This window comes from Phragmites australis, chromosome 6 (assembly GCF_958298935.1).
Source record: "Phragmites australis chromosome 6, lpPhrAust1.1, whole genome shotgun sequence".
Taxonomy (NCBI): domain Eukaryota; kingdom Viridiplantae; phylum Streptophyta; class Magnoliopsida; order Poales; family Poaceae; genus Phragmites; species Phragmites australis.
In genome coordinates this window covers 14,195,573-14,221,413 of record NC_084926.1, presented here as the reverse complement: position 1 = coordinate 14,221,413, position 25,841 = coordinate 14,195,573, and the positions used below count along the sequence as shown (strand labels likewise).

The 25,841-nt window shown below is 46.0% G+C and overlaps 2 protein-coding genes and 1 long non-coding RNA gene across 11 annotated transcripts; 1 reads left to right on the top strand and 2 right to left on the bottom strand.

Moving 5' to 3' along the window:
• Positions 1 to 71: 71 nt before the first annotated feature.
• On the top strand, positions 72 to 2,875 carry LOC133921818 (uncharacterized). Its single transcript, XR_009910328.1, has 2 exons — positions 72 to 1,411; positions 1,583 to 2,875. It is a non-coding gene; the product is annotated as an uncharacterized LOC133921818 (long non-coding RNA).
• Positions 2,876 to 4,466: 1,591 nt separating this feature from the next.
• On the bottom strand, positions 4,467 to 7,014 carry LOC133921817 (uncharacterized). 8 transcript variants are annotated; one of them, XR_009910325.1, is made up of 4 exons: positions 6,208 to 7,014; positions 5,727 to 5,871; positions 5,456 to 5,540; positions 4,467 to 5,383 (listed from the first exon to the last, which is right to left on the bottom strand). XR_009910325.1 is itself a non-coding variant. In XM_062366859.1 (3 exons), exons 1-2 carry the CDS (start codon positions 6,790 to 6,792, stop codon positions 5,761 to 5,763), a joined length of 696 nt encoding a protein of 231 aa, XP_062222843.1. In that variant the 5' UTR covers positions 6,793 to 7,014; the 3' UTR covers positions 4,467 to 5,540; positions 5,727 to 5,760. The 8 variants fall into 8 exon arrangements, 3 of the variants coding, with proteins under 3 accessions (XP_062222843.1, XP_062222844.1, XP_062222842.1); XR_009910326.1 differs by having other exon boundaries at positions 5,456 to 5,536; XR_009910327.1 differs by having other exon boundaries at positions 4,467 to 5,330; positions 5,456 to 5,536.
• Positions 7,015 to 19,399: 12,385 nt separating this feature from the next.
• On the bottom strand, positions 19,400 to 23,040 carry LOC133921816 (serine/threonine-protein kinase OXI1-like). Of its 2 annotated transcripts, none has more exons than XM_062366856.1 (2): positions 21,165 to 23,040; positions 19,400 to 20,834 (listed from the first exon to the last, which is right to left on the bottom strand). In XM_062366856.1, exons 1-2 carry the CDS (start codon positions 22,428 to 22,430, stop codon positions 20,607 to 20,609), a joined length of 1,494 nt encoding a protein of 497 aa, XP_062222840.1. In that variant the 5' UTR covers positions 22,431 to 23,040; the 3' UTR covers positions 19,400 to 20,606. The 2 variants fall into 2 exon arrangements, with proteins under 2 accessions (XP_062222840.1, XP_062222841.1); XM_062366857.1 differs by having other exon boundaries at positions 19,401 to 20,716.
• Between the last annotated feature and the right edge of the window lie 2,801 nt (positions 23,041 to 25,841).

The following is a 25,841-nucleotide window of genomic DNA, read 5'->3' as shown; positions in this document are numbered from 1 at the left end:
AAATACAGTTCAGAAAAAAGTAAAAGGGGGAAGAAATAAAACAGCAGAGCCAAGATGCCCAAGAAGTGAAGTCCCACCCGTGTTCTTCCGCAACGAGTCTACCTGTCTCTCTCTCTCTCTGCACGCTGCAGCACCAGAAAGATTCCTAGTCCATCCCCCCACTTCGGCGCCCCACTGTTGCCACCCCTCCCCCCGTCACATCCTCCGCCCAATGCGGCATATAAATCCCAGATCCAGATCTCCCACACCTCACTTCCCTCTTGCTACACACATCTCCTCCACCTCGTATGTACGCGCGTATCTGATCTCGCAGGTGTTTCTTGCTGGTGTTGTTATGCTGCCGTCCCTGCTTTTTCTTTCCTACTTCAGTTTCTTGCATTGATCCGTGTTCATTCAGTTTATCCAGGGGTGGCGGCTGGGCGCAGTGGTTTATCGATCCCTTCCCTGCCTTGTGCTGATCCGGGGGTGGTGGTTTAGTTTCTTGGGAGATGTTTCTTGTTGCAGCAGACAACAACGCGGGAATCGATCGATAAACCTCTGCATCCAGCTCTCACTTTTTTGTTCAAGGGCGTGAGGCACCGGCTGCTGCTTCTTGGTTCTTGCTCATGGAGTTTATATTTAATATCTGATATATAATAACTATGAGTGACTCCTTGCATGATTTAACTTGTATAGAGTATTATAGATAGAGATTTGGTGTGCCCTTCAAGCAGCTTCAATTCGTTAGTCGCGATGTTTACTTCATGGATACGTTCGTTATTTTTTAGCTACATAGTTGATGCATACACACACAATATAGCATGTCCGCTTCTATTTATTGTAAGGGGAAAAAAAAAGAAAAACAAGTGCAGCGTGTCTGCTCAGTACTTAGGCACCAGAACCTAGCTTCAGTTTTTGTTTTGTTAACAATGTTTGGTTCTGATTAGATGATGCTTGGGCTACTCTATGCTTCCGAGGTTTCTGGTTGGTTAGAGGTATCTTGGCTAGTGGGGATAAGTTCTCTTGCTCGGTTATTTAACAATTTGCCACTATTACGATTGAGTGATTAACAATTTATCACCCTGATCCACTGTCAGTGACCCAGATAGGCCCATATGCCAGTGAGAGAGCAGAATTGACACTCATAAGAGTGGCAAATCCAACTGCTCTAGAAAGTATAGCCTGCATTGGAGGTAGGAACCATTAAGGGAAGGTGGATGCCCTGGGGATCTTGCTTGCTACCGTCATCCCTAGTATAGTTTCCAGTTTGTTGGGGTGAATCATATTCATGACAGTCACAGTGGTTCTATTCTTGTTCAGAGATCTCGTGCATACTGAACTATTCTCCACTTTATTATTCTTTTGTCTTGCATGCTAAAAATTGGATGAACAGCTGAATTTGGATTCAAGAATGTTGAAGAGCTTTATTCAGGTACTGAGCATATTTTACTAAGTGGCGAGCACTGTATTTTATTGCAATGCATAATTATTTAACAGACTTCTAAATATTTTATGTAACTTTGTATTCTTTTTTACTAATACATGAAGCATAAACTAATTGTTATTCTAATTTGATCAGGGTTTTTTTTTACTATTGTACCAGGCTTCACATGAACCGGTAATAATAGTATTTATCACTGCCGGTTGCTAACATGAACTGACAGTGATAGTTGGACTATCAATGTTAGGTCCAGCCTTGAACCGGCAGTGACATACACATCTCATGTCACAAAACATTCACATACATGCAAGTTTCACATACAATTCTCATCACAGATCATTCACATACATGCACATTTCTCATACTGTTCACACCACATATCATTCATATACATACACGTTTCACATACAGTTCACATCACAGATCATTCATATACATGCACATGTCACATTCAGCAAAATATAATACAAGTCAAGATATAGAATTGGCATGCATATAGTTCATTCACCACATTACAAATATGGTTCATTCACTACACTTTTGCTTGATTCTACTCGGCATGTCGAATGAGATAGTTTGCAAAGTTTATTAAACCTACAATTTCGACTCCAAAGATTTCATCCACATGAATTAGTGCATACATGAGTGAACTATCTCGGGTTTCATAGGGACGATCCAATGCCTTTCCATAGATAGTGAAACAGTTGATAATTGAACAAAAATGAATATGGGCCTGATACTTGCCTTCAGGAGCCTTGTTCACTGTGGGGCCATAGACTATGTACCCAAGCTGCTCCATGACATGATGTAAGATTGCAGCCAAGCTAATATCCGTGTGCATCAAGCTATTATAGAGAAAATCCTATAGGCAAAGAGCAGCAACACAGAGGGGAAAAAAATCATACTATTGAAAAGATCCTGCAGGCAAAGTGCAACAACCTAGGTTATCAGATGCATGTAATTGCGAAAGCCTGTGAATCATCGAAGCCACATCCTCCTGTAGTAGTGCTTTTGATATAGTTGTTCAATGCCACAATCTCGCTGATGCTAAGCGCTGTTCTTGTAGAACAAAGTAGGCAAAAATTTCCATGTATATGTTTCAGACTTTCAGTTATAGGCTAACCTAACGGCCATAGTCCTACCACTGTTGGTTTGTGGCTCGACATGCATGAGATAACTTTTTTCTCTAGAATACGCTCCTGCGTATCTTTGTATTGAGAAAATAATAGTTCAAGGACATGCACGAGATAACGAGGTTAGAGTCTTAAGAGACATAAGCATTCCCAGAAAACTGAAGTTAGGAGCAGTCGCTTGTCTTGGATGCATATTCTAACGAAGGAGAGTCTGAAGTAATCTAGAGAAAAAAAGAAGGCTTGGATACTCATAGCATGAGTGCATGACTTTACACTGCAGTTGCTACTCATATATCTCAGTTATGAACATATGTTGTCTCTCGCCTCTGCAATACATCCGAACTTCCTTATCTTTTATACATTTATAATTATTAGCAGTTTTTTCTTTTACATTCGTAATAGTTAGATACATAGATGTATACTCAAATATTATCAGGATTATGACTGATTACTACTAGAAAGTGATTTCAGTACCACTGTTCATATAGTTAGCAGTTTCTTTTATTTATTTATTTCTTCTTTTTAGAGAGAGAGAGTATTAGCTAGCAGTAAGTCCAATATGATTCTAGTACTTCGAAACTGTGAGGCCTAGAAATCTTGCTATGCTGAATCAAACATGGCAACCTTGCCATTTTATGGAGAGTCATTTGACTAGGCGGGGGGGGGGGGGGGTGTTCAACTGACAGGCCAAGGCTAGATGTGCCACATTCAGAGTCATACTTGAAAACATCAAGCATGCCTGAGAACCTAAAGGCTGGGGACATGCATCAGTGGAATCAAATCGATCCATACATCAAAGTCCCATTTGCTGAACAAAATTTTGTGGAGCCGGCGGCCCCGTTTACAATCTTCAAAGTGTAAAGCGGGGCGCTTCTCTACAGTTTGAAGATTGTGAATCATGGCAGGTTCTTGCTGTTTGTTTCTCAAACCTCGTTTGTTTCCTGCACTACGTTTTACAGCTCCCTAATCAGAGGTTAATGTGGTGATGCGCGACTTATTACTGGTTACTGTGTACCCGTGCACTGTACGTTAGTGCTATCAAGCCTCTGGTACCGATGCGACCAGCCTACAGCACTGCCCTCTGTGCCTCGTGGACCGATGCTACACGCCTACACTGCCCGCCGTGCAAGGAAGGGCCCAGGATGGGCAGAGTTTTGGCCCGCGCGAGCCGAACAGTTCCTCGGGTGAGAAGTCCGGCGCGACGCCGTGGTGAGAGCGAGGCCAAACCGCGCGTGGGCTGGCGGTTCTCGTGGTCGTTCGCGCAGGAGCGGTGGTAGGCGTCCCCCGTCCCCGTGCCGAGAGCCCCGGAGCCGAAGCGCGGAACCGCTCGAGGCTGCATGCGCCGCCCCGGGTGCGGGAACATGGCCCTGCGCGCTTGCGCCGACGATGATGCAACTGCAAGGATGCGCGCGAGCAGAGGTGGGTTGGAAGGAAATTCTACATGATCTTTTACAAAAGATTTATGTGAGATTTTATTTTCTCTAGTCCAAAAGTTAGCGTATGTAAAAGAGAGAAGGATGAGGAAATGTATGGTGCTGGAAGAGGAGGTTTTTTAAAGAGTTCGATCTTATAAAATTTCACTGGCCTACGCCACTTTCACGCGCGCGCAGGTTCGTGTGCGACGCCGGAACGCTGGCCTGCCGAGTGCGCTACCGATCGACGGTACGTACGAGAACGTCTCTAGTGGCGCTCCACTATGTGCCATAGTCCGTGCCATCTGCCTTTGAGATTGGCTGCCGAGTCGTCCGGCCCGGAGAACTTGCGAGGCTGCATGCACATTTGCAACCGATAGTTGAGCACGCGCTACGGGAACGAGAACTACTAGTTGACGGCCCTGCAAAAGATGCGCCTTCTAAGAGAATTTTTTTATATATTTGTAGTTTTTAATATTTTCAAATTTACACATCTATTTAAAAAAATTACAACAATAATTTACCGTTATCTGTTCATCAGGCGAGATCAGGTCTCGATTGATAAATGTGTGACATCTTATAAGTCTCATTTGTTAGGTAATAAAAAATTAGTGGACAAATAGAGTTCACAAGGTTTTGTCATTCAACAAGTGAGACTTTGCTCTGGCTTACTAAACAGATGAGATCTTGCGTCAGTAAGCAAAGCAAAAAATATCGCCCATTGATGGAGGGATTCCTTTTGGCGCGCACTGTTCGAGCGTGCTCCGTAGGCGTATGGCAGCAGATGGGGAAAAAATCAACAGGATTCCCACACATGACGGGAAGAGAAATGTGGTGGCCAATTTTTCCTTTTGTTAATTGAGTTTCTCCTGGGTGCGTGGCTTCACGTGCTCGTTTTTTTGTTTTGTCGGCGGATGCATGCATGCTTGCTTGTGTGTCTGGTCTCGGGCGTGTATTAGGGCGCGTGTGCAGCAAGGCTGGCCTCTCACATGTGCCCACGCGCGGCCTGCACAGCCATGTGCCAAGCAGCACAGTCGGCGCCGGATTGGAGACAACGCCACCACCAAGCTCGTCCGCGCTTCTCGATTTTGGGGGTCGTCGCCATCAAGCTCGTCTGCGCCACTCGATTTTTGCATCGTGTGGAGCTACGACGGTGACGGTGCCCGCGGAGATGTGGTCGAGCACTTGCCAGTGGAGGTGGGCGCAAAGGTGGAAGAGACGGAAGCAGTTCCTCATGCTAGTTGAGCCGCTGGGCTGCGCAGGTGTATGATGGCGACGAGCAAGCCCCTGATTTCCGTCATGGTTGTGGCTCATGCTCACGCCTTTTGCCGTACTTGCGTGGTGCTTGTGTGACCTGACAGCTCGCTGAGACATATGGTGCACCTCGTTATGTCTGTCCCCTCCCACAGGTTCTTGGGCTATGGCACAAAGAGCATGAATATCCCCACGATCAGTGGCGGGTCCAACATTTTCAATTTGAGTGTACATACCTGTTGTGCTCGTGCCCGCGCACGCAACCACGTGCTCCCCGCCTTGCTCATGCCCGCGCCGCCACCGCGTTCCGCCTAGCTCTTCCTTGATCAAACCCTCAGCTCTTTTCAGTGAAGTTTTTTTTTTAAAAGAAATGAAATAAGTGGTTTATGTATATTCTTTTCCCTCCAGATTTCAGCAAAAGAACAGGCTCTTTCTTGATTTAACCCTCAGCTCTATACATAAATAGACACATGGGGTCGTGACGAGCAAGAAAGGATTTGAGCTGACCTTTTTGGTGCCCGCGTAGCCACCCTTGGCGCCCTTACCGTTGCCGTTGCCCTTTGCCATTGCCACCAATGGCTAGGTATTCCTTTTTTATAAGTGGATCAATCAGCTCGTGACATCTCTTCTGGTCTTTGAACACTGGCATGGCCTGCAAATATGCAATGCAGATGGCAATATCCCTCAGCTAAGACTTCTTGAAGGTCATACAAAAGAATGTTGACTGCTATTAGCAGAGTGAATGGAGAGTCAGAGTTTCAGTTAGTGCCATTGCATCATCACAAAAATTTGTGTGAATTTTTATCTTGACTCCAATTTCAACACATCCAAAATTCTGCAACCAGCTGGACAAAAACAACTCAATGCCAGTTTGGGGGTGCAGCAAATCGGAATTTTTCTCACGTTCCAAATGGGTCATGAGCTATAATCATCACACGATTCACAGAATTGATCAATGTGAACCAACAGAAGTGCATAATTCACTTACCCAGGTGACCACATTCTTCTCCTCCACGAACTTGCTGGTGTCGACGGCCCTCCGCCCGGAGATGAGCTGCAGCAGCATCACCCCGAAGCTGTACACGTCGGACTTCATGGTGACCTGCCCGCCGCGGTCGTACTCCGGCGTGCAGTACCCGAAGGAACTCATCATGGGCGACGACACCAGCGCGTTGCTGCCCGCCTGCCCGAGCTGCGCGAGCCTGAAGTCAGAGAGCTTGGTCGTGAAGCTCTCGTAGAACAGCCGAACAGGATGTTGGAGGCCGCTGCCGCCCTCGCCGACGCCCGAGCCGCTGCCACCGCCAGCGCTGCCGCCCGCGTCGACGCCCGCGAAGCTGCCTGCACCGACGCCAGCGCAGTCACCCACGCTGCCACCGGCCACACCGCCGCCGCCGGCGCATCCGCCCGCGCCGCTGCCGCCCGCGCCGCCGCCCTCCATATCGATGTTTGGTGGAGTCGTGGATTTGGAGACTGGAGAGCGAGATGTATTGAGGAGCCGCCGCCAGGAGTCCTGAGACGCTGACCCGCTGTAAGGTTCGTGTCTGGGCGTGGCGTGGGGAATGGGATCTGGCATGGGCTTGGGCCGTCAGATTGTGGGCCGGTGGGGTGTTGTATGCAGCCATGCAGGTTGTATGAGGCGTTGTTTGCTGACTTGCTGGGCCACATGTGACCATATGAGTTTAGTTTGTTTGCTCATTATCTAATACATATACATACTAGTATATATATTAAATTTTTTCACAAAAATTTGGGTGTACATCTGTACACCCATGACCCAACGTGGGCCCGCCCCTGCCCACGATGTGCCTCATGGCGAGCCAGAGCCACCTGTGGACGCGCGGCCTGCACAACCATGTGCCAAGCAACACAAAAGGAGTCACTCGAACAGTAGGCAACACATTTTGATGATCTGTTCAAAGGTAGATCTCGTCCATTCAGCGGACGAGACTAGATTTTTAATTATCTGATAGGCGGAGCCTACAAGGTGTCGATGAACAGGCAACGGTAACCTATTATTGCATTTTCTGAAACGTCTGTGTATTTTTGAATATATATATATATATATATATATTCCCTTCCAAGATCCCACATAGATAGTGCAAGTGCCAGTCATTCTGATGGACCAGAACTGTGATGAATGAACCATGCATGGACGGAAGTTGCTACAAATTTCAGTGCCCGACCCTACATTTACATTTGGGGCATGTTTGATCGGGTGGCTAACTCTCTAGCCAGGCCAGCCCAATGCAACTTTCATATGTTTGGATGCCTATATATGGGTCTAAGCTAGGCTAGCCCAGTGCAAAAAGGGCCTCTAAGCCAGAGCAGGGTAGAACACAGAAATCAGTTGTTTTGGTCTAGCCAGGCTTGCAGAAGCGTTAGTGGTCACACGGAAGGAATCGCATCACCTCTTGTGCGTTGCCATATCATTGCCGCCACCGATTTCATCCGTCGGCGCCAGATTGGAGGCCACACCACCACCAAGCTTGTCCGCGCTTCTCGATTTAGGGGTCATCGCCATCAAGCTCATCTGCGCCACTCAATTTTTGCATCAGATGGAGCCGCGGCGATGATGGTGCCCGAGGAGATGTGGTCGAGCACTTGCCAATGGAGGTGGGCACAAAGGTGGAGGAGACGGAGCAGTTCCTCATTCTAGTTGAGCCACTAGGCTGCGCAGGAGTACGATGGTGACAAGCATGCTGCCAATTTCCGCCACAGTTGCGGCTCGTGCTCACGCCTTTGGCCATACTTGCGTGGTGCTTGTGTGACCTGGCAGCTCATTGAGACGTGTGGTGCACCTCGTTGTGTCTGTCCCCTCCCACAGGTTCTTGGGCAATGGCACGAAGAGCATGAATATCCCCACGATGTGCCTCATGGTGAGCCAGAGCCACCTGTGGACACGGCTTCGCAAGCTGGATGATGGCTATGGAGTAGAGTGAGAGATCATTGCCATTCCACCGTCTCCTCAACATGCTCGCCTACTTCACCATAGTCGTCTGAGATTGTAGCATAGTTTGTATCCCTCCTAGTTCTTCTTGAGGCGTGGATGTGTAGGTGTGCGATATACTTTAGTGTTCTTGCTTGTGCATCCCAGGCGCTCGACACAATGTCATAGAAGAGGTGAGATAGAGCTAAGCTCACCATAGCAAAGACAAAGTGAACACACTCGATACAAGCCAGATAACCAAACACAATCTCTCCAATGCAAGCTGACCTGCACAAGCAAACCAACACCGAGCAAAGGCATTGCTCTAGCCAGGTTTCGGTTGGCCTGGCTTAGGTCCTAACCAGGCTAGGCCTAAGCCAAGCAACCAAATACGCCCTTGGTGAAACGGATTAGCAGTCATGTTCAACTTTGAAGGCCCTGGATAGAGTGATATGTGTTGGGAATAAACGTCATATGATCAATTAGGTATCAACTACAAGAGTTGTATTGTATCTGTTGGGAAGTGGTGTCTCCCTAATAGACATGTCCTCTCATCATGTCCACTCAACATATATAAATATGTAAACATTCTCTATCCTCCACTTCTTTGTCTCTCAACAATTACTCGTAATATGTTATTAGCCACGTTAGTTCTAATACGACGCTAATCGGCCAACAACACCCATTATCCACGAACAAAAGAAGCAAGGTGAAGGGTGTGGTGGACCATTTCACCACTCCATCTTCGGCGGTGGCACATCGATGGCACATCTTCGTCCGCCATAATCCTTCGTCAAAAGCCTCCTCTGCTACACAGGCAGGAGCATGAACCAGCGAGATGGGGCGCCACGAGCCCTACGATGATCAATGAGAAGGTTGTGTCTCATTTCACCCCGACGTGATGACTTCGCTATAACAGTCAGCTAGAACTGAAGAACACCATAGGCACGAAGGCCTCTACACAGAGGAAAAAAAGAACCAGAATCGATCGACGCAATCATTCCCACGTCAATCTCTGTTACATCGAGAGGACGCCCAATCTTCAACAGCAGAAGCGAAGATGGTAAGCATGACATATCTACCGCTGATCCAACTACAGAGAAGTTGACGATGAGCACTAGAGTCTATTAACCTTCATCTCATTGGATTCTTCAATCCTCCTTTTTCCACCAGTGGCACCGACAATATGGTCAACGGGGCGCTACCCCTCTTGCGATGCTTCGCGTCAGCGCTACGGCGGTGGAGGCCGAGGCCATCCGCCGCGATCAATCTTGATCCAGTGATGGCTTGCCCCACGGTGGCCCGCCCAAGCCAGCCATTCCTAGCAGCTTCTTTCATTCGACAGTGTTCGGCCCATTCCGGCCATGCCCTCCCTCACCCTCCCATTGTGACAACGACCACATACGCTTCACAATGTCCAGGCGGGGAGCCTGCCTGGCGTAGATCTGGCGTCCTTCGGGCGTCGAACGACCAACCCCTCTGGCCGACCCTCCCGAATCAACCCAAGGTGGCGGTGGCACGCAAGCAGCCATCCCGAGCCAATGCGACACCCAAACATCTTGGCGTGTAGATCTATTGATGGCGGCGCTGAATCCAACAGATGGTCTGCGACGCCCGACCGCCTGCTCCTTCTTGGCTAGTGATGGTTCAGCGATGTGGTCCGCCAAAGCCGGAGACCACGTCTTTCTCCGATGGCGCCCCTACGGGGAGGACAGTCCATCAGGCCTCCTCCCGAGCGATGACTGCTCATACGGCCACTCAGGCGATGGCAACTTGCTCTGCTCGATGGCCGGCGGCGGCTCATGGCTCGGCAGTGACTATGGCATGAATGAGCTCCTGCCAACCAGCGATCTGCGCACGATGGCGGAAGCTCAGCATGAATGGTAGCAGCTCCATGGCATGTGAGGGCAGCAACCCTAACTCCTCCCCCCCCCCCCCCCCACATCTGTTATATTGGGTGGCATCCCCACCCGGCCGGACGGGCCTCAACCTAAGTTGCCTTGGCCCATTCAACCGATAGCCTGACCCCTTTGAATTTTTACAGAAAACCCGTATTTTCTATTTAAATTGTGTTATAAATATATAGTGTCTTGTAGTTTTACATTTAAACCCTCTGGTTTTAAATGTATTGCACTATGTTTACATCATGTAAATATGTATTTCAAACCCTGTATTATCTAGAATTCTATAATGTTCAATGTGTTTGCTTTATGCAATCCTTATAACATGCAGTTGTGTTAAACGATCTTGTTTAATTTATAATTGAGATTATTTTCTTACAGAATTATATATTAATTCCTCTTAATTAAGCCCAAAGTGATTTATGCTCAAAAGTGCTTAATTCAAGCAGAATTAAAATGCAAAATTAAATTAAGTGATTACCTCCATTTAATATTTGCGAAACACAAGGTAATAGAACAATGGCATCTACTGTGAGGTCTATATTTTATCATCTTGATTTAGTGATTACCTGCAATGTGTTCTTCCAAATATTATACTTAACATAACATAAGTTAATATGAACATATACATCTACTAACAAATATCATATTATACCTCCTACTACTGCGAGATTATCCACCATTACTGTGAGGTCTATATTTTGTTACCTTGACTTAATAATTATTGTGAGGTCTACTATCTTGATATTTACAGATTATCCATAATTATTGTAAGGTCTACATTTTGTCACCTTGACTTAATGATTACCTTTAACATGTTCTTCCAAATATTATACCTAGCATAACACAAGGTAATAGGAACATACGAATCTACTGGCAAATATCAAATTATGCCTTCTACTACTGCAAGATCTACACCACATTTGATGATTATCTTCAACGTGTTATCTACATAATTTGAGGTTTACACTATGTACTTTAAGATTCAACTTGATTTTGCAAATTTTGTATCATTATTACAACATTACCATAATAATTTTTAATTTACCTACAGTGAAATAATCAAATCTATGGTCAAATTCATGTAGGATACAACGATTGGCCATGAGTTCGATGAACTCGCGCTTGATAGTCACAATTATCCAACATGGGTAATAGACATCAAAGGTCAGTCTTGCGTTCGATGGAATAGTAGCGGCACTCAAGCCTCCCCAACAGGAAGATCCACCACTAGTAGATCAAGTTAAATGTAGAGCATTATACATAATAAGGCATCATATCTATCTGGATCTCAAATCTGAGTATATGATGGAAGAGAATCCAAACACTTTATGGCTAGCTCTGAAAACAAGATATGGGCAGCAGAAGGCAGTTGTGAGGAACGGTGATGTCGGAGGATTAACTCCTGTCGCAGGGATCCCGAGAGACCCCTTTTTAGATATTCGGCCGGGGGGATGATCCTGAATAAGTTCGTCGGAGAAATAAATGGGAATGAATGCAACGGCCAGTGGTGGGGGTGTCGACCTAGTGCAAGAAGAAGTAAATGCACCAGAATTTAGACAGGTTCGGGCCGCGCGGGGGCGTAATACCCTACTCCTGTATGGATGCTATAACTGTCCTGAGGAAGTCCCTCAAGGATGTTGCTGGTTACCAGAATTTTGGCCTAACTAAGAGCTTGAGGCTCCTTGTTCTTCGGCTGGAACTGTGCTCAACCTTGCTCACAGTGTCTACCCTCGTTGTTGGTCTTGTTCGTCCTTGGTCTCCTTCGTCTTCCTCTGGTTCGATCGATGTTCTCTCTTCTGTGTTGCCGGCTATTTTAAGTACTCGCCGGCCACGACATGCCCCGAACGGAAAGGAGGGAGCTCGAGTTTCGAGACGCCATAAATGAAAAGGGCGTCATCATTTCCTCTGGGTGAAATGACCGGGGGTGGAAAATGCGTCGCACGCCCGGTCGCCCGTCACCATAAATGCCCTGGCAACGGGCGCCGTGGAGAGGGCCCACCGGGCAGCCGCGGAGCAACCTGGCGTGCTCGCCCTGTCTTGTTCCCCTGCCACAACAGTGCGGCAGACGGAACGCCTTGATCCTCACGACGTTATCCCGAGACAAGCCGGATGGCACGGGACGGGACCTGTGCAATTAATGACCCCATGCCTCTCTGCCAAAACGTGGCAGGAACTGACGCTGAGCGCGGCGGAAGCAGTTGGAGGTGTCAGGCCACGCACGCTCATTAAATGCAGCCTCGGACCTCTGGCTGGTTGACACCTCATCGGCAGGCCCCTCGGGGGCCTTTCTGCGTCGTCGGGGTACCGAGTGCTCGGGGGTACTGTCCACATCCCCGAGCACTCTCTCCCGAGAATGCCCATCCTTGTCCTCGGGGTGCCGGGTGCTCGGAGGTACTGTTCACCTCCCCGAGCACTCTCTCCCGAGTACTCTTGCACGAACCTTCGGGGAACCAAGTGCTCGGGGGCTGCCACGTGCAGCCCCAAGCACTCTCTCCCGAGCACTTCTTGTACGGATCTTCAGGGAACCGAGCGCTCGGGAGCTACCGCACGCAGCCCCGAGCGCTCTCTCCCGGAACTTAGCTCTTCTGATCGTCAGGGGAATAGGGTGCTCGGGGGTGACCGGGCACCTCCCCGAGCACTTTCTTCTCGGTACTCAGATTCCGTGGACCATCGGGGTACTGGGGTACTCGGGGGCCACCGACCGTGGCCCCGAGCACCTTCTCCCGGGACTTGGCCTTTCCTCATCCCACAAGGGAGACCTCGCGGGATGGAGCCATGTGGCGGATGGCCGGCCTGGCCTCAGGATTCGGGGACCCCCGATTCCTGATACACCGACAGGTGACGTCCTAAGATGGGAAGGGTGAATTAGGACATTTAGAAATATAAACCAAATTGGCTCCAAAATCTTCACAAGGTAAACCTACCTTAATTTCTATCTAAATATACTCTAGGTTTATCTAGTGTGTCTATTCTGCCGTTTAAAAGGATTGTAACCTACTCTAGCAAGATAAATGACAAGTACGTAAATGCAGAAATGTAAATAAGATACATAGACAAAATCAGCATAAGGTATTTTTATCTCATGATATCGATGGCATGAATGCCACTCCTAGTCCATGTTAGAGCTCCACAAAGGATATGTTACTAGTCGCTAAGTCTCTTCCGATCACGGCTCTTGAGCTACCAAATCACTAAGATAAGATCTCAAGCACGATGAGCCACTAAGCAACTAAAGCAAGGTCTCACCACTAGCCTCTCTTCCGGTCAAGGGTCCCCGCGTCTCCGTACACGTGTCTTATTGCCACTCCACACCAAGTTAGAGGGTCAACAAGCTTGAGCCACCAATGTCCAAGATGCCAGCGAGTCACCAAGACTCTAAGGTACCGACGTACCTCTCGGTACAAGCTAGGATCACTCTTTGATCTCTTCTTCAAGCTGCAACACCTAGCTACAACTCACTCTAGGCCTATAAGCACTAAACACTCTCTAATATTGTGCCTAATCATCTTGGATGATCACTTTAAACACTTTGGTCGCTTAGATGTCTTCTAAAATGTGTATGAGCTTCCTCTAGACTCTAGCAGCATGCCACACATTTAAATGACTGAGTGGGGGAGTATTTGTAGACTCAAACCCTCCAACCAGTCGTTTTTTCAATAGCTCAGAAAAGTTCTTAACACCGGATAATCTGGTAAGAAAAGTAGTACTAATATCAGATCATCCGGTGAGTACAAACTCATAAACTAACCGTTAGAACTACACTCAATACCTCTGTGAATACCGGACGCTCTGATGTGACTTTAAATCCATCATTGGACCTTTCGGTGGGTTATCTTGAGTCATCCGAGCCTTTGTAGGCTCTCTGTGTAAAATACTCTAGTGCATTCATCTGGTGTTCATTCCATTCACACCGGATCATCTGGTGACTTAAAACTTCTCTTCTTTTTTCTAGAAATGCTCCGGTGCAACTATATCTGAGATCATCGAACTATCCGGTGAGTTGATCTTCATTCTTCAATACTTGCAGTCGCCTCTGCAAGAAATACTCTGGTGCTATACTCTGGTGCACAAACCAAGCACCGGACCTTCCGGTGGGTTGATCTTCAGTCTTTTGCACTTGCATTCTTCTCTGCAAGAAATGCTTCATTGTTACCCAGTGCAGATCACTGGACTATCTGGTAAGGTCCTCAGCCTTCTCACCCTTTATCAGAAATACTCCGATGAGTTTAACACAGAGAGCACTGGACCATTCGGTGAAGTCATCAGCCTTCTCTTTGCCTCTGGACAAAGTACTCCGGTGAGTTCAACCCCTGAACATCGGACCATCCAGTGAAGTCAATTCTCATGTGACTTCTCCAATTCAATCAATCTTTGTCTCAGCTACGGTGGCTTCTTAATGTATTGCATCCATGAAACCTTCTAACATATATTCTTAACAAATATATTAGTCGCAATGACTATGTTGTCATTAATCACTAAAATCATAATCATGACATAATAGGGTCATTTTTGCAACATCAGTCATTATGCCTGATGCAAGTTATGAATTGTCACATCTTCGACTCTAGGATTTTAAATCCGTTAGAGATTATAACCTTGATATTCATAAAATATATTCAAAATTGCATTTTTGCAAAAAAGAACCCACAGATACGGTGCGAAAAAGATAGAGAATATTTTATCTACTATACTTCCTATAGATAGGATCTTACAGTAACAATACCGTGCAAGAGAATACCAAATTTATTCTGACTTAATCCATGTATTATTTTAGACCAAAAGGCATCATGAACTCCTTCTAAGGAATCATCGTCAGCATCTAATCGGTGTTGCCTCTTTACCTGAAGTACATACTAATATCCAGAATAATAGCAAGTTTGATGGCTCTTTTAGACGCCATCCAAATAACTTCAACGGTAAACGCAAACGCAATAAGAAGCAGAAGCCCTATGCAATAGATCATGATCAAGGCATTTCCAAACATGATAGAACTAATATTTGTCGAATGTGTGCATACTACAAGCACACCACTAAAAAAATATCACACCTTCAATACATTTAATTGATCTATATTTACATTCTATGGGACGTAACCAACCTGCTCAAGAAACAAGATATAAAGCACACTTTAATCTTCAAACTGACTCCACCAAGAAGACTAGTTGTTCATGACAAGTTCTACAATATCCAAGTAACAACTAGACTCTTCTGCAGCCAGAAGATCCAATAAGCACGGAAAATATATTTGTCAAATTTGCTCCGCATGACATGTTTAAAGATCTTAACTAGTATCCCAATTCCTTAGATACCATGTTATCTACGTCCCATCAAATATTGCAATACAATATTGTATTATCACTTATGATACTGAATAAAGTGTATGTATTCTATATATCTATTAAATAATTTCATATAATTCTCATTTCTATATATAGATTTTTACAGAAATCAATCCAATGACAGAGGAAATATGCCTTGTGAACAGTTGTACCACAAACTCTATACTATAGAGAACCAAAATATTTTCAAACTCTTACTAAGAGATAAGAAAATATTTTGATAATCGTTGGACGTGATACAGTGATTGTTGGCTCTGATCGTGCCACAATTACTCTCCCTATGGATACTCAAGTCATAATCGATGGTGCTCTATTGTATCCCAATTCAACCCATATCTTACTAAATTATAGAGATAACCATTAGAATGGTTTCTATATTGAAACCCATGATGGCAACAAAGAGGATTTTCTCCTATTAATCAAAATAACAGATACAACAAGCTTCCTTATATACCATCTGAATTGTATTATACATACATCAAACCCGTACAATATATTATGTATAAAATAATCTTTTCTATCTTGATCAAATCAAGACTTCGTATGATTACCTTAGATCACTATACCTTAGAGATGATGAGAAAAATTATTAACAATTCTATTGGTCAAAGTATTTCCAAAATCTTTAGATTTATGTGTACCACATGTGCCATAAGGAATTTAATTTTAATATCCTCTTATCTTAAAATTCAAAATGTGCCATTCAATTTCTTAAACACATTCAAGAATATATATGTGGCTCTATTCAGCAATTTTGTGGACCATCTAAATACTCTACAATGATTATTGATGCATCTAAAAAAAAGTCTCATATGTATCTCTTATACATAAGACACTACACTTATATTAAACTCATTACTCAAATAATAAAATTTGAGCAAATTATCCTGGATGCAGGATCACATCCATTCACATGTATAATGTCGTTCCTTAATGTGTATTCAATTATTGTTTGGTTTTAGACACTATTATATTAAGTATCCTATGTGCACATTCATAATGGTCTAGTTGAATCTCTCTTCAAGTGAATCAATTCTTTTGCATGACCAATCAAATAATTGCAATTTGCTAGTTGGTGACATGTGTCTTTACACACTGTATCATTAAACAAAATTCATCCAACTGCAATCATACAGCTCTCTCTGTTGCAGTTAATACGTGAAAATTTGGTATTAGCCAAGTATTTTCCATCTGCAAATCGGTTACATTCTACATGTACCGATATCACCACTGTATATTATACATCAATAGGCATTGGGATCCATATGAGGTACAATTATCTGTCAATCATATAATACCTTGAGCTCCTCATACGAGACTTATTCATTGCAAGTATGCTTAAAACATTTTGCAGACAATTCTAGGTATTAAGGGGAGATTAATACCATAACGAATGCTAAAAATAATAAGAGGATGTCACATGCATTCATATTCAGTCCTCATATTCACGTACCAGAAAATTTGAACTCCAAGTTCAGATATTCATAAATTTGTAACATATTCCAAATAACTTGCCATATGCATTTATTAAGAACAAAAATGTCATCAAATCTTATATTCCTACTAAGAATGTGCTAAAAAAGTGAAAGTACCTAATAAAACCACTCAACTCTCAAATCAAAATAAGAGTGGGAGAATTACGGTCACAAAGGATAAAGCTTCTTGCATGCTACCACGGAAACAGAGTTCACATAGAAACCCAGTATCAATTACAATACTACATACCCCTTGATATGTGTGAAAATTATATTCTCATATTCAATATCATTAGCAGATCAAACGAATTGGATAGGTTCGAACATATAAATCCCTGATGGACTTGCATTTTGAATCTAAATACAAATCGCAATATATATTGTGTATAACTTAAGTCACTTCTTGACTTCAAACAGTTAAGTTGATTGTGGTACAATTGACTAAATGAGTTCCTTCCATAAAAAGGTTGCTCTAACTACCACAATTGCATATGTGTGCTCAAAATGAAATCCCAATTGTATTTTGTATCATCTTTAAATCACACACAATAAAGTATGTAATTATCTTATGATGAAATTTGAGATGAATGATTTGGTTAAAACCAAATTCTGTTTAAGTCTACAACTTGAGCATATTCTTTCAGAAATATTTATCCATCAGTCCACCAATATCTAAATGATATTAGACATTTATATCCATTAAAATATTTATGGGCATTCAATCCATACACATGAATCAAGATCTATTCATACCTTGGGTTAATGATGAAAAAATATTAAACCTAAAGTTCTATATCTTAGTGACATCAAAGCGCTTATGTATCATGCAAATCACAACAAGCCTAATATTGCATTTCTAAATAACTTATTAGCTTAAATAGTGCAGCTCTAATAATACCATTAGGTGGGACTCAAAGAGGATATTTGTAGATATCTTTATGGCACCAAAGATCTAGATTTTTCTATCAGAGAAATCAAGATATGACCATAATAAGATATACATATTCAAGCTATATAACCGATCCTCATAATGCTAGATCACATATTGTTTTTACGATGATATAGTCTTCTCATATGATCTTCAAAACAGATTCCAGTAGCTACTTTCAACTATCATTCTGAAACATCACATACATATATATGGCTTCGCAGAATGATCAACCACATACAACAACCATGTGGTATTGGTTTCATTAAATTATCAACCACTATCTACAAAGATAATGTTACTTATGTTGCTCAGATGCAAATATACCGTATAAAGAATAATATAACCAAACATATTGCCCCTAAGTTCCACAGTCCAAAATGTATTCATGAAATTGTTATGCGACTATTAGGAGATTTTTCAGTGAGAGTTTATCCTTAAATAATAACATGTTCATATTATATTGCACTATGTTCCTTTATGAGTTTTATATATATGGTTTCTCATATAAGGTTTCTAATGAGGTAATATCTATATTATTTCTCCTATTTTCTCAAAATATTTTCTGAGGTTTTAATATGACCCATAGATCATAATTATTATTCTCTAAGCTCATCAATGAGTTTTTTCTTCCTAGGTTTCTTATATGAGCTTACAATTAGGCAATAATCAATATATGTCATATTATTTTCTCCTTAATTTTTTCATTGAATTTTAAAGGAGTTTTAATAATATATCAACATATTATTTTCTCCTCATATTTTTCTATGGAGTTTTAGAGGAGTTCAACAAAAAATTATAATTAAAATAATTGATCAAGGGGAGTGTTGAGAATAAACACCACGTAATCAACTAGGTGCCAACTATAAAAGTTGTGTCTATTTGAAAGAAGTGTCTCCCCAATAAATATATCATCTCATCATTTCCATTCAATCTGTATAAATACGTAAACATTCTTATTAATAAATAATCATTGGGCTCGTCCATGTGCGGGTGTCAGCTAGGAGCTGTGGGAGGCGACTGATGTGAATGGCGCGCAGCGCGCTAGGCAGGCGAGCGCGTGAGTCAGAGGAGAAACGCGGGAGCGGGATTTCCAGAGCCTTTAATGAGACCTTTCGGGACCGAAAGTATGTCTTACGGTCTTCTTTTTCAAATATATGCGAACGAAGTAGTAGAGATTGAGTGATATGAGGTGGATAATTTCTGCGAAGTTTAAAGATAATCTACAGAACTAGTAACAGAACGTTCTGACCGATACTAGAATCACTATATATTTTTTAAATAGTGGAGATACATATATTACTCTTTATTCTTTATTTCTTTTGTCTCATAATTACTTGTAATAATATGCTCCCTCGCTTTTGCGGAGTCGCGACTAGCGAGTCTGTCACTGGATGCGCCATGCCATATGTGGCATTGTCCTCGGGCCCTATCCAACAAGGAAATTAAGCGAGCACGCGTGTGTTGGACTACCAAAAATGGTTGGCCTTTTCGTTGCCCTGCCCAAGTATGCAAACATTTCTCCTTTTCTTTTTGAACAGACGGCGGGAGTTCTGCCGATCTTTTCATAAGAGAGAAACACAAAGTTTATGTAGATTACAGGACTGAGAAAGTAGAGAGGGGTCCAGCTAGGGACCAACAGAAGAGAAAATAATCAACGCAATGATAACAAAAAGATGCGCGTGATTGAGCGCATGGATTACTACAGCCAACTAGAGATTGCTCTTTGATCCAACTTGTTAGTCCCCGAAAGCTCTCCTTTAGTCAATATCCTCCTTGATACGGATGGCGTGCTTTGCTCTGGAAAATCCTTCCATTGCGTTCTTTCCAATTGTTCCACCGGGACCAACCCACGTATGTAAACATCGTCGGCATGCAGTAGGTTCAGAACTTTCCAGGAGCAAAGAAGATTGCAACCTGAGTGACAGCTCAGTCATCAACCGAACGATGTTACACTACCAGAAACGGCAGCACTTGCCACCTGAAAGTTGAAAGCTAGAAGAGGGAAAACGCGATGGGGTCATCTGCATCCCGTGTCCTGGGGCGACGAAACAGGTGACAACTGAGAGGAGGAAAAGAAGCGGTCATCAAGTGACCAACGAAACGAACTTTGAGCGCCATTTGCCCATTTGAGCGCTGGGCAGCTGAGCAGGCTGACAGCTTGGGTTCGATTCTTTTCCTCCTTGTATTTTGTTTGCGAAGCTGTGGCATTCGACACTTCCGATTTGGGCTACGAAGTGTTAACTGGAATGCATGGGGCTATCCCACTCAACTGATGATGAACTCAAGATCGTCCCTGAAACCACAGCCAAACTTGGGCACACCGACAGGTGCAGCTCGAGTGAGCATGAAAAGTGGTACGTTGGTATGTTTCAGTTCGAATTCTTGTTTCCTCTACTGATACAAAACATTTGCGCACAAAAGAAAACAAATGGCAAAATGAGACTCATATTATCATGATACAAACTTTTAGTCGCTGTTTAGCACAAGAACTTCATAGGAAATAGTGTAACTGTGAATTGTCGTAGGCTTCTATGGAATTCTAGCAACCGGGGGAGATCGTGCCGTATAGCCAAGAGAGCACAGTGCAGTCCATCCGCTTCCAAGCAAGTCCTCGTCCTTGGAGAGAACGTGATTGGCAAGATGTACTTGCCGAGCGTGTAGTGCGGGGAGACGATGTCGAGGACGATAGCCACGAGGGACTTGATGTTCAGGACCGTGACGGCTTGTGCATGAAGCGCGACGGTGGCGACCTGAGCCTGGCAATCTTCCTCGTGCCGAGCAGCCTCCTCACGGAGGCGCCAAGGAGAGCCTCCTAACCTTCAGTAGAGGGGGCGGTCGTCATGCACAGAGGAGAGGTGCCATGGAGGATGCGGCGACAGTTAGGGTTCCGCACCGCGGAAGAAGGCCGATGGTGGTGACATCCTGCGCGAGGGCGTAGCAACGGAATGAGGAGAGGCACCATAGAGGGGAGCCAGTGGCAGAGGGGTGGCTGCGCCGCGGAGGAGATGATGGTTGCAGCTAGGGTTTGTGGAGGCGGAAGCTAGATCCCAGGAGCGAACCACAATGATGTTATGAAAATGAAATAATCATGCAATGTACTGATCAATACATCAATAGGTTACCTATATAGGCCGGAGACCCAGATGAAAAAGAGTCCGAGTATGATAAGCTAACAATCCTAACCGAGTATAATAAGGTCTTAATTTCGAATCCTACTGCATACTCTACCGGATCAAGCGACACAAAAAGATAAAAAGAACTACTCATGCATATGCGTATAAGCATATTTACGTAGTTGCATGCAGAAGTAGCTAAGTAAAACTCAGAAAAATATGGAGAAATCGTAATCTCTCCCTAAGTCGCTACCAACCTCCTCCGGAGGCGTCTCACCGGCGCCGCTCGAGGCGAACGCCTCATGCACGACCTTCTCCACGTCCAGCGCCCCGGCCTCCGCGCCTGCGTCGTCGTCATCGTCGGGCGCAGGGATGAACGGCGGGCGCGCCACGTCGAGGACGCTGTCCCAGTCGACTCCGCGGAAGAAGGCGTGCCGCTTGACGCCGTGCGCGCCGAGCCGCTTCCCGGGGTCCTTCTCGAGCAGACGCGCGATGAGGTCCCGCAACGGCGTCGGCTCGCCGGGCAGCTCCGGCGCCGCGGTGAGGATGCGGTGGAACGTCTCCCGCCGGCTCCGCCCCCGGAACGGCGTGCGCCCGTACTGCATCTCGTAGAGTACCACGCCGAGGCCCCACCAGTCCACGGCGTAGTTGTGCCCGCACCCGGCCACGATCTCTGGGGCCACGTAGTCCTCCGTACCCACGAACGAGTTCGACTTGGCCGGCGTCCGCGAGCCCGACGAGCAGCAGGACGACGAGGACGCGGACGAGGCTGTTCCGGAAGTGGACAGCGGCGACTGGGATGACGACTCAAGCGAGGCTGCGTGGCGAGAGGAGAAGCACGCGAAGAACATCGCTGCCTTCTTGTTCTTGCGCTTGCGGTGACGTTGGCGTGAGGAAGGTGAGGGCGAGCTGGCGCGTGGCGGGGTCGCGTCCGGCGGCGGCGGCGGAGGAGGCGGAGGCGGTGGTAGCGTGGTGGAGAGGTCGAAGTCAACGAGCATGATGTGGCCGGACTCTTGGATGAGGACGTTCTCGGGCTTGAGGTCGCGGTACACGATGCCGAGACCGTGGAGGTGCTCGAGGGCGAGCACCAGCTCCGCCGCGTAGAATCGGATGACGGAGTCGGGGAACTCCGTCTCAGCCCACCACCGGCGTCGGAGGGACTTGAGGTCGCCGCCGGGGCATCGGTCGATGGCGAAGCCCACGACGGCGTCTGTGGCGACGACGCCGCGCAGGAACGGGAGCAGCGGGTGGCGGAGCGCGAGCAGCACGTCGCGCTCGAACCATATCCTCCGGTGCCCGTCACCGCCGCCGCCGAGTCCCGGGCCCTCCCCCGCGCCCTTGCGCCGCGCGGCGGCGCGTGACATTGACTTGAGCGCCATGTTCATAGGGTCGCCTGATGTGGAGCAGCAGGCCGCTGCGGCGACAGGCACGACGTGGAAGACCACGCCCCTGGCGCCCTGGCCGAGCACGGACAGGGCCTTGAGGTCCGCCAAGTTCAGCTGCCGCGGCGGCGAAGGCGCCATGTTCGCCGCAAGAAGCAGAGCTAGCCAGAGCTGGTGCGGGTGGAGTGAGCCTGCGGATTTGGGTTTTGAGGTTTACTAAGTGATAACTCTTCTCGGTTTGGTTTGCTACTCAAGGTGATGAATAGCCTGGGAACTGAAAAAGAAAAGAGTAGTGATCTACTGATCTTTGTGTGATTAGCTGCGATTTTAGATGAATCCGTTGTCCTTTCTAGAAAATTCGTGAACTCAATCTCGTGTTATGTGACGTCGAAGACGCTGTAGCACGGCATATTCGTAGCTTCGTACCATGCAAGTATATAACCACACTTTCACGAACAGGAAAGCCAAGGCAGTCACAGGACTAGCAAAAATTCAAGCGCACGGGTTCTTACGAAGAAAAGGGAAGGGGAAAAAACTGGAGCACACCTGAACAGTACTCACGTGGAACCCCCCCTACCTTTCCATGGAGGTTCTGGAAGCCAGACACGAGCTGATAAGCATGAGCGTGCAGACCTGACTGACCGATAACCGAGCGGTGATCTCAAACACGGCAGGTGTAATCTTCCGCTGAATAGTCGATCCAGTCCACGTCAGTAAAGAGCTGGGCAGCTGGGCACACGTCCTTCATGTGATCTACGGCAAAAATTCGATTTTATATAACATATGTGACCGTATTTACTTAAATGGACAACTATTTTTCGTATTTACAATTTTAGCATATGTATTCGGCACACGGTGTGCCGAAAATGACTGTATTCGGCACACCGTGTGCCGAATACAACCAAAAAGCGTATTCGGCACACGGTGTGCCGAATACAGTTGGTATTCGGCACACCGTGTGCCGAAATACCTTTTTTTCCGTACTCCTCCCATTATGTGATTTGCCTCTGTAATTTATGTAACAAAATTAAAAATTTGCTAATCTAAAATATTTTAAAATGCATGAGTAAAAAAACAGTCTTTAAGGCGACCAATAGTATTAACAGGGTATATTCGAACATGCGCAAGATTAATAAGGTATCAGTGATCATCTTAAAATGGCAATAGAAAGTGATGATGTAGATTAACGAAATCGTCGAGGTATTGGTGGTATGAAATCGTCGTCGTCATCATCTGAAGGTATCACGATTGGAGCACGTGCTCTTGTATGGTTCGTTGAACCTTGTACCGTGTGGCTGTGGCTGGTGGAACGTCGAGGCATAGATGGCATGAAATCGTCGTCATCGTCGTCGTCCGGAGGTATCACGGTTCGAGCACGTGCTCTTGTATTGTGCGTTGAATCTTCTCCTGTGTGGCTGGTGGAACGCCGAGGCATTGGTGGCATGAAATCGTCGTCGTCATCGTCTGGAGGTATCACGATTGGAGCACGTGGTCTTGTATGGTTCGTTGAACCTTGAACTGTGTGGCTGTGGCTGGTGGAACGTCGAGGCATTGATGGCATGAAATCGTCGTCATCGTCGTCGTCCGGAGGTATCACGGTTCGAGCACGTGCTCTTGTATTGTTCGTTGAACCTTCTCCTATGTGGCTGATGGAACGCCGAGGCATTGGTGGCATGAAATCGTCGTCGTCGTCGTCTTCAGGTATCGCGGTAGTAGGATGTGCTCTTGTAGTAAGAGTTGAACCTTCTCCTGTGTGGCTGGTGGAACGCCGAGGCATTAGTGGCATCAAATTTTCATCAGCTCTTGTACCCCTTGGGTTCGCTGATCTTCGTCGTCTTCGACGCGAACCAGGCAGCACACCCCCGCCGAAGAGCATTTGCATTGCCAAGAGGTGTGGTATTTCTTTGTTGATTAACTCCGCGTCTTCTGGGAATGCCCAAAGCAGAAGAGGGGTATTCGAATCAAAAACAATAAGACAACTATGGTGATGAAATAGAAAATGACGAACCTGTATGTGGGATGCATACTGGTCGGGCAACATCGCCATCCTTTGTTGCCTCATACAGAAACCCAGTAAAGAAGGATGGTCGGCTAGTTCGCAAACCCTGAGGTATATTCGGCGGCGCTCATGTAATAGGGCCCTAAGGTCGTCGGTTGTTACATGTAGAAGTGGAACGGTGAACGCAGAACATGGCGGTCTTGTATTTAATTTAGACACAGCTTGGATTAGGTTGCTCTCTTTGAAGGGATCATCCTTCCCTCCACGCACAACCTGCAAGCAGGCAGTTAATGCTATATCGATCGTTGTATATGTCCATGGGAATGCAGTAGTAGAATTTCTCGCCATATTGAGATTTCCCTGCAACTTTTTTGGTCTGCACCAAAGCACGATTCGCTGGTTATTTAACAAACAATAAACATGTATGAAATGTCGAAAATGATATATACAAATACTTAATAAGTTACTGATAAATAAGTTATGTGTCATAATTAATTAAAAAAGATTATGTAAACTAAATATAATTACTTGAACACTGAAGTGTATGGCATAGTACAAATGAGTACATAATATAGTGTATGGCATAGTACAAATGGCTCTTTAACGATGCCTACGCCGCAAGAAATCCTCAGGAGTGTAAGCGTCTGGCGGGTGTGTGGCCCTCATCCCAGCCGCCTGAGCTGGCCCCTGCCATGTGTGCCCTTGGTCCTCATCTTCGTCTTCATGATGTGTTCCAACTCCGCCGAATGTGTATCCAGAACCGCTAACTCGGCCCTGCATATACCACGCTGTAGGATCGTCATGCGGGAGTGTGACCGCCGGTAGTACGTGCTCGGTGGGAGTCCGAAATGATGAAGTCCCAGCTTCCTGGTACCAGTGTGAACCCCCTGGTGCATCGGGATATTGGGGGTATTGGCCGCTCAGTAGCTCCGTGAAGCTGCTCGATTGCAATGCACCAACCCAGTCAAAATCTTGAGTGCCACTCCAGGTGGGCGTCTGGTGTGTGCAGTCAATGACATCCTCGTTGTGAGTTGATAATCCTGGTGGAGTTGTCTGCGTAGCTTGAGTAGGTTGTGTGAACGGAGGGGGCTGGGAACCCAGTATGCACTCCTCAGGAGCGGGAACTTCAGGTATCACCTCCTCGGCTACAGCAGAAGAACGTGTCCCATGATGTGCCGCAGACGAAGGGGCCTCCCGTGAATGTGCCTCATGAGCACTGGATGAGCGCCTGCTGTGGGAGGCACGGGACGGGTCCATGGCGGGTACGTCGTATGCCCTATAATGCGGGGCGCAACCGCCTAGTCCACGTATCGCGGACCAAAGGCGAGACCCTCTCGTCCTCATGTAGTCTCGGAGAGGGTGCCTATCCCTTCGCGTGGCTGACCCACTCGCTTCCCGCCCATGTCCCTGCAAGCGGCCAAGATATGGGAGCACGGGATATGATGTAGCTTTGGCTTATTGCATGTGCACTTCACCTCGTGAGGACCAATTTGACATTGTTGCACGGTGTCACCCGCACTGTATCCAGAAGTGTACCGACGACGACACATGAC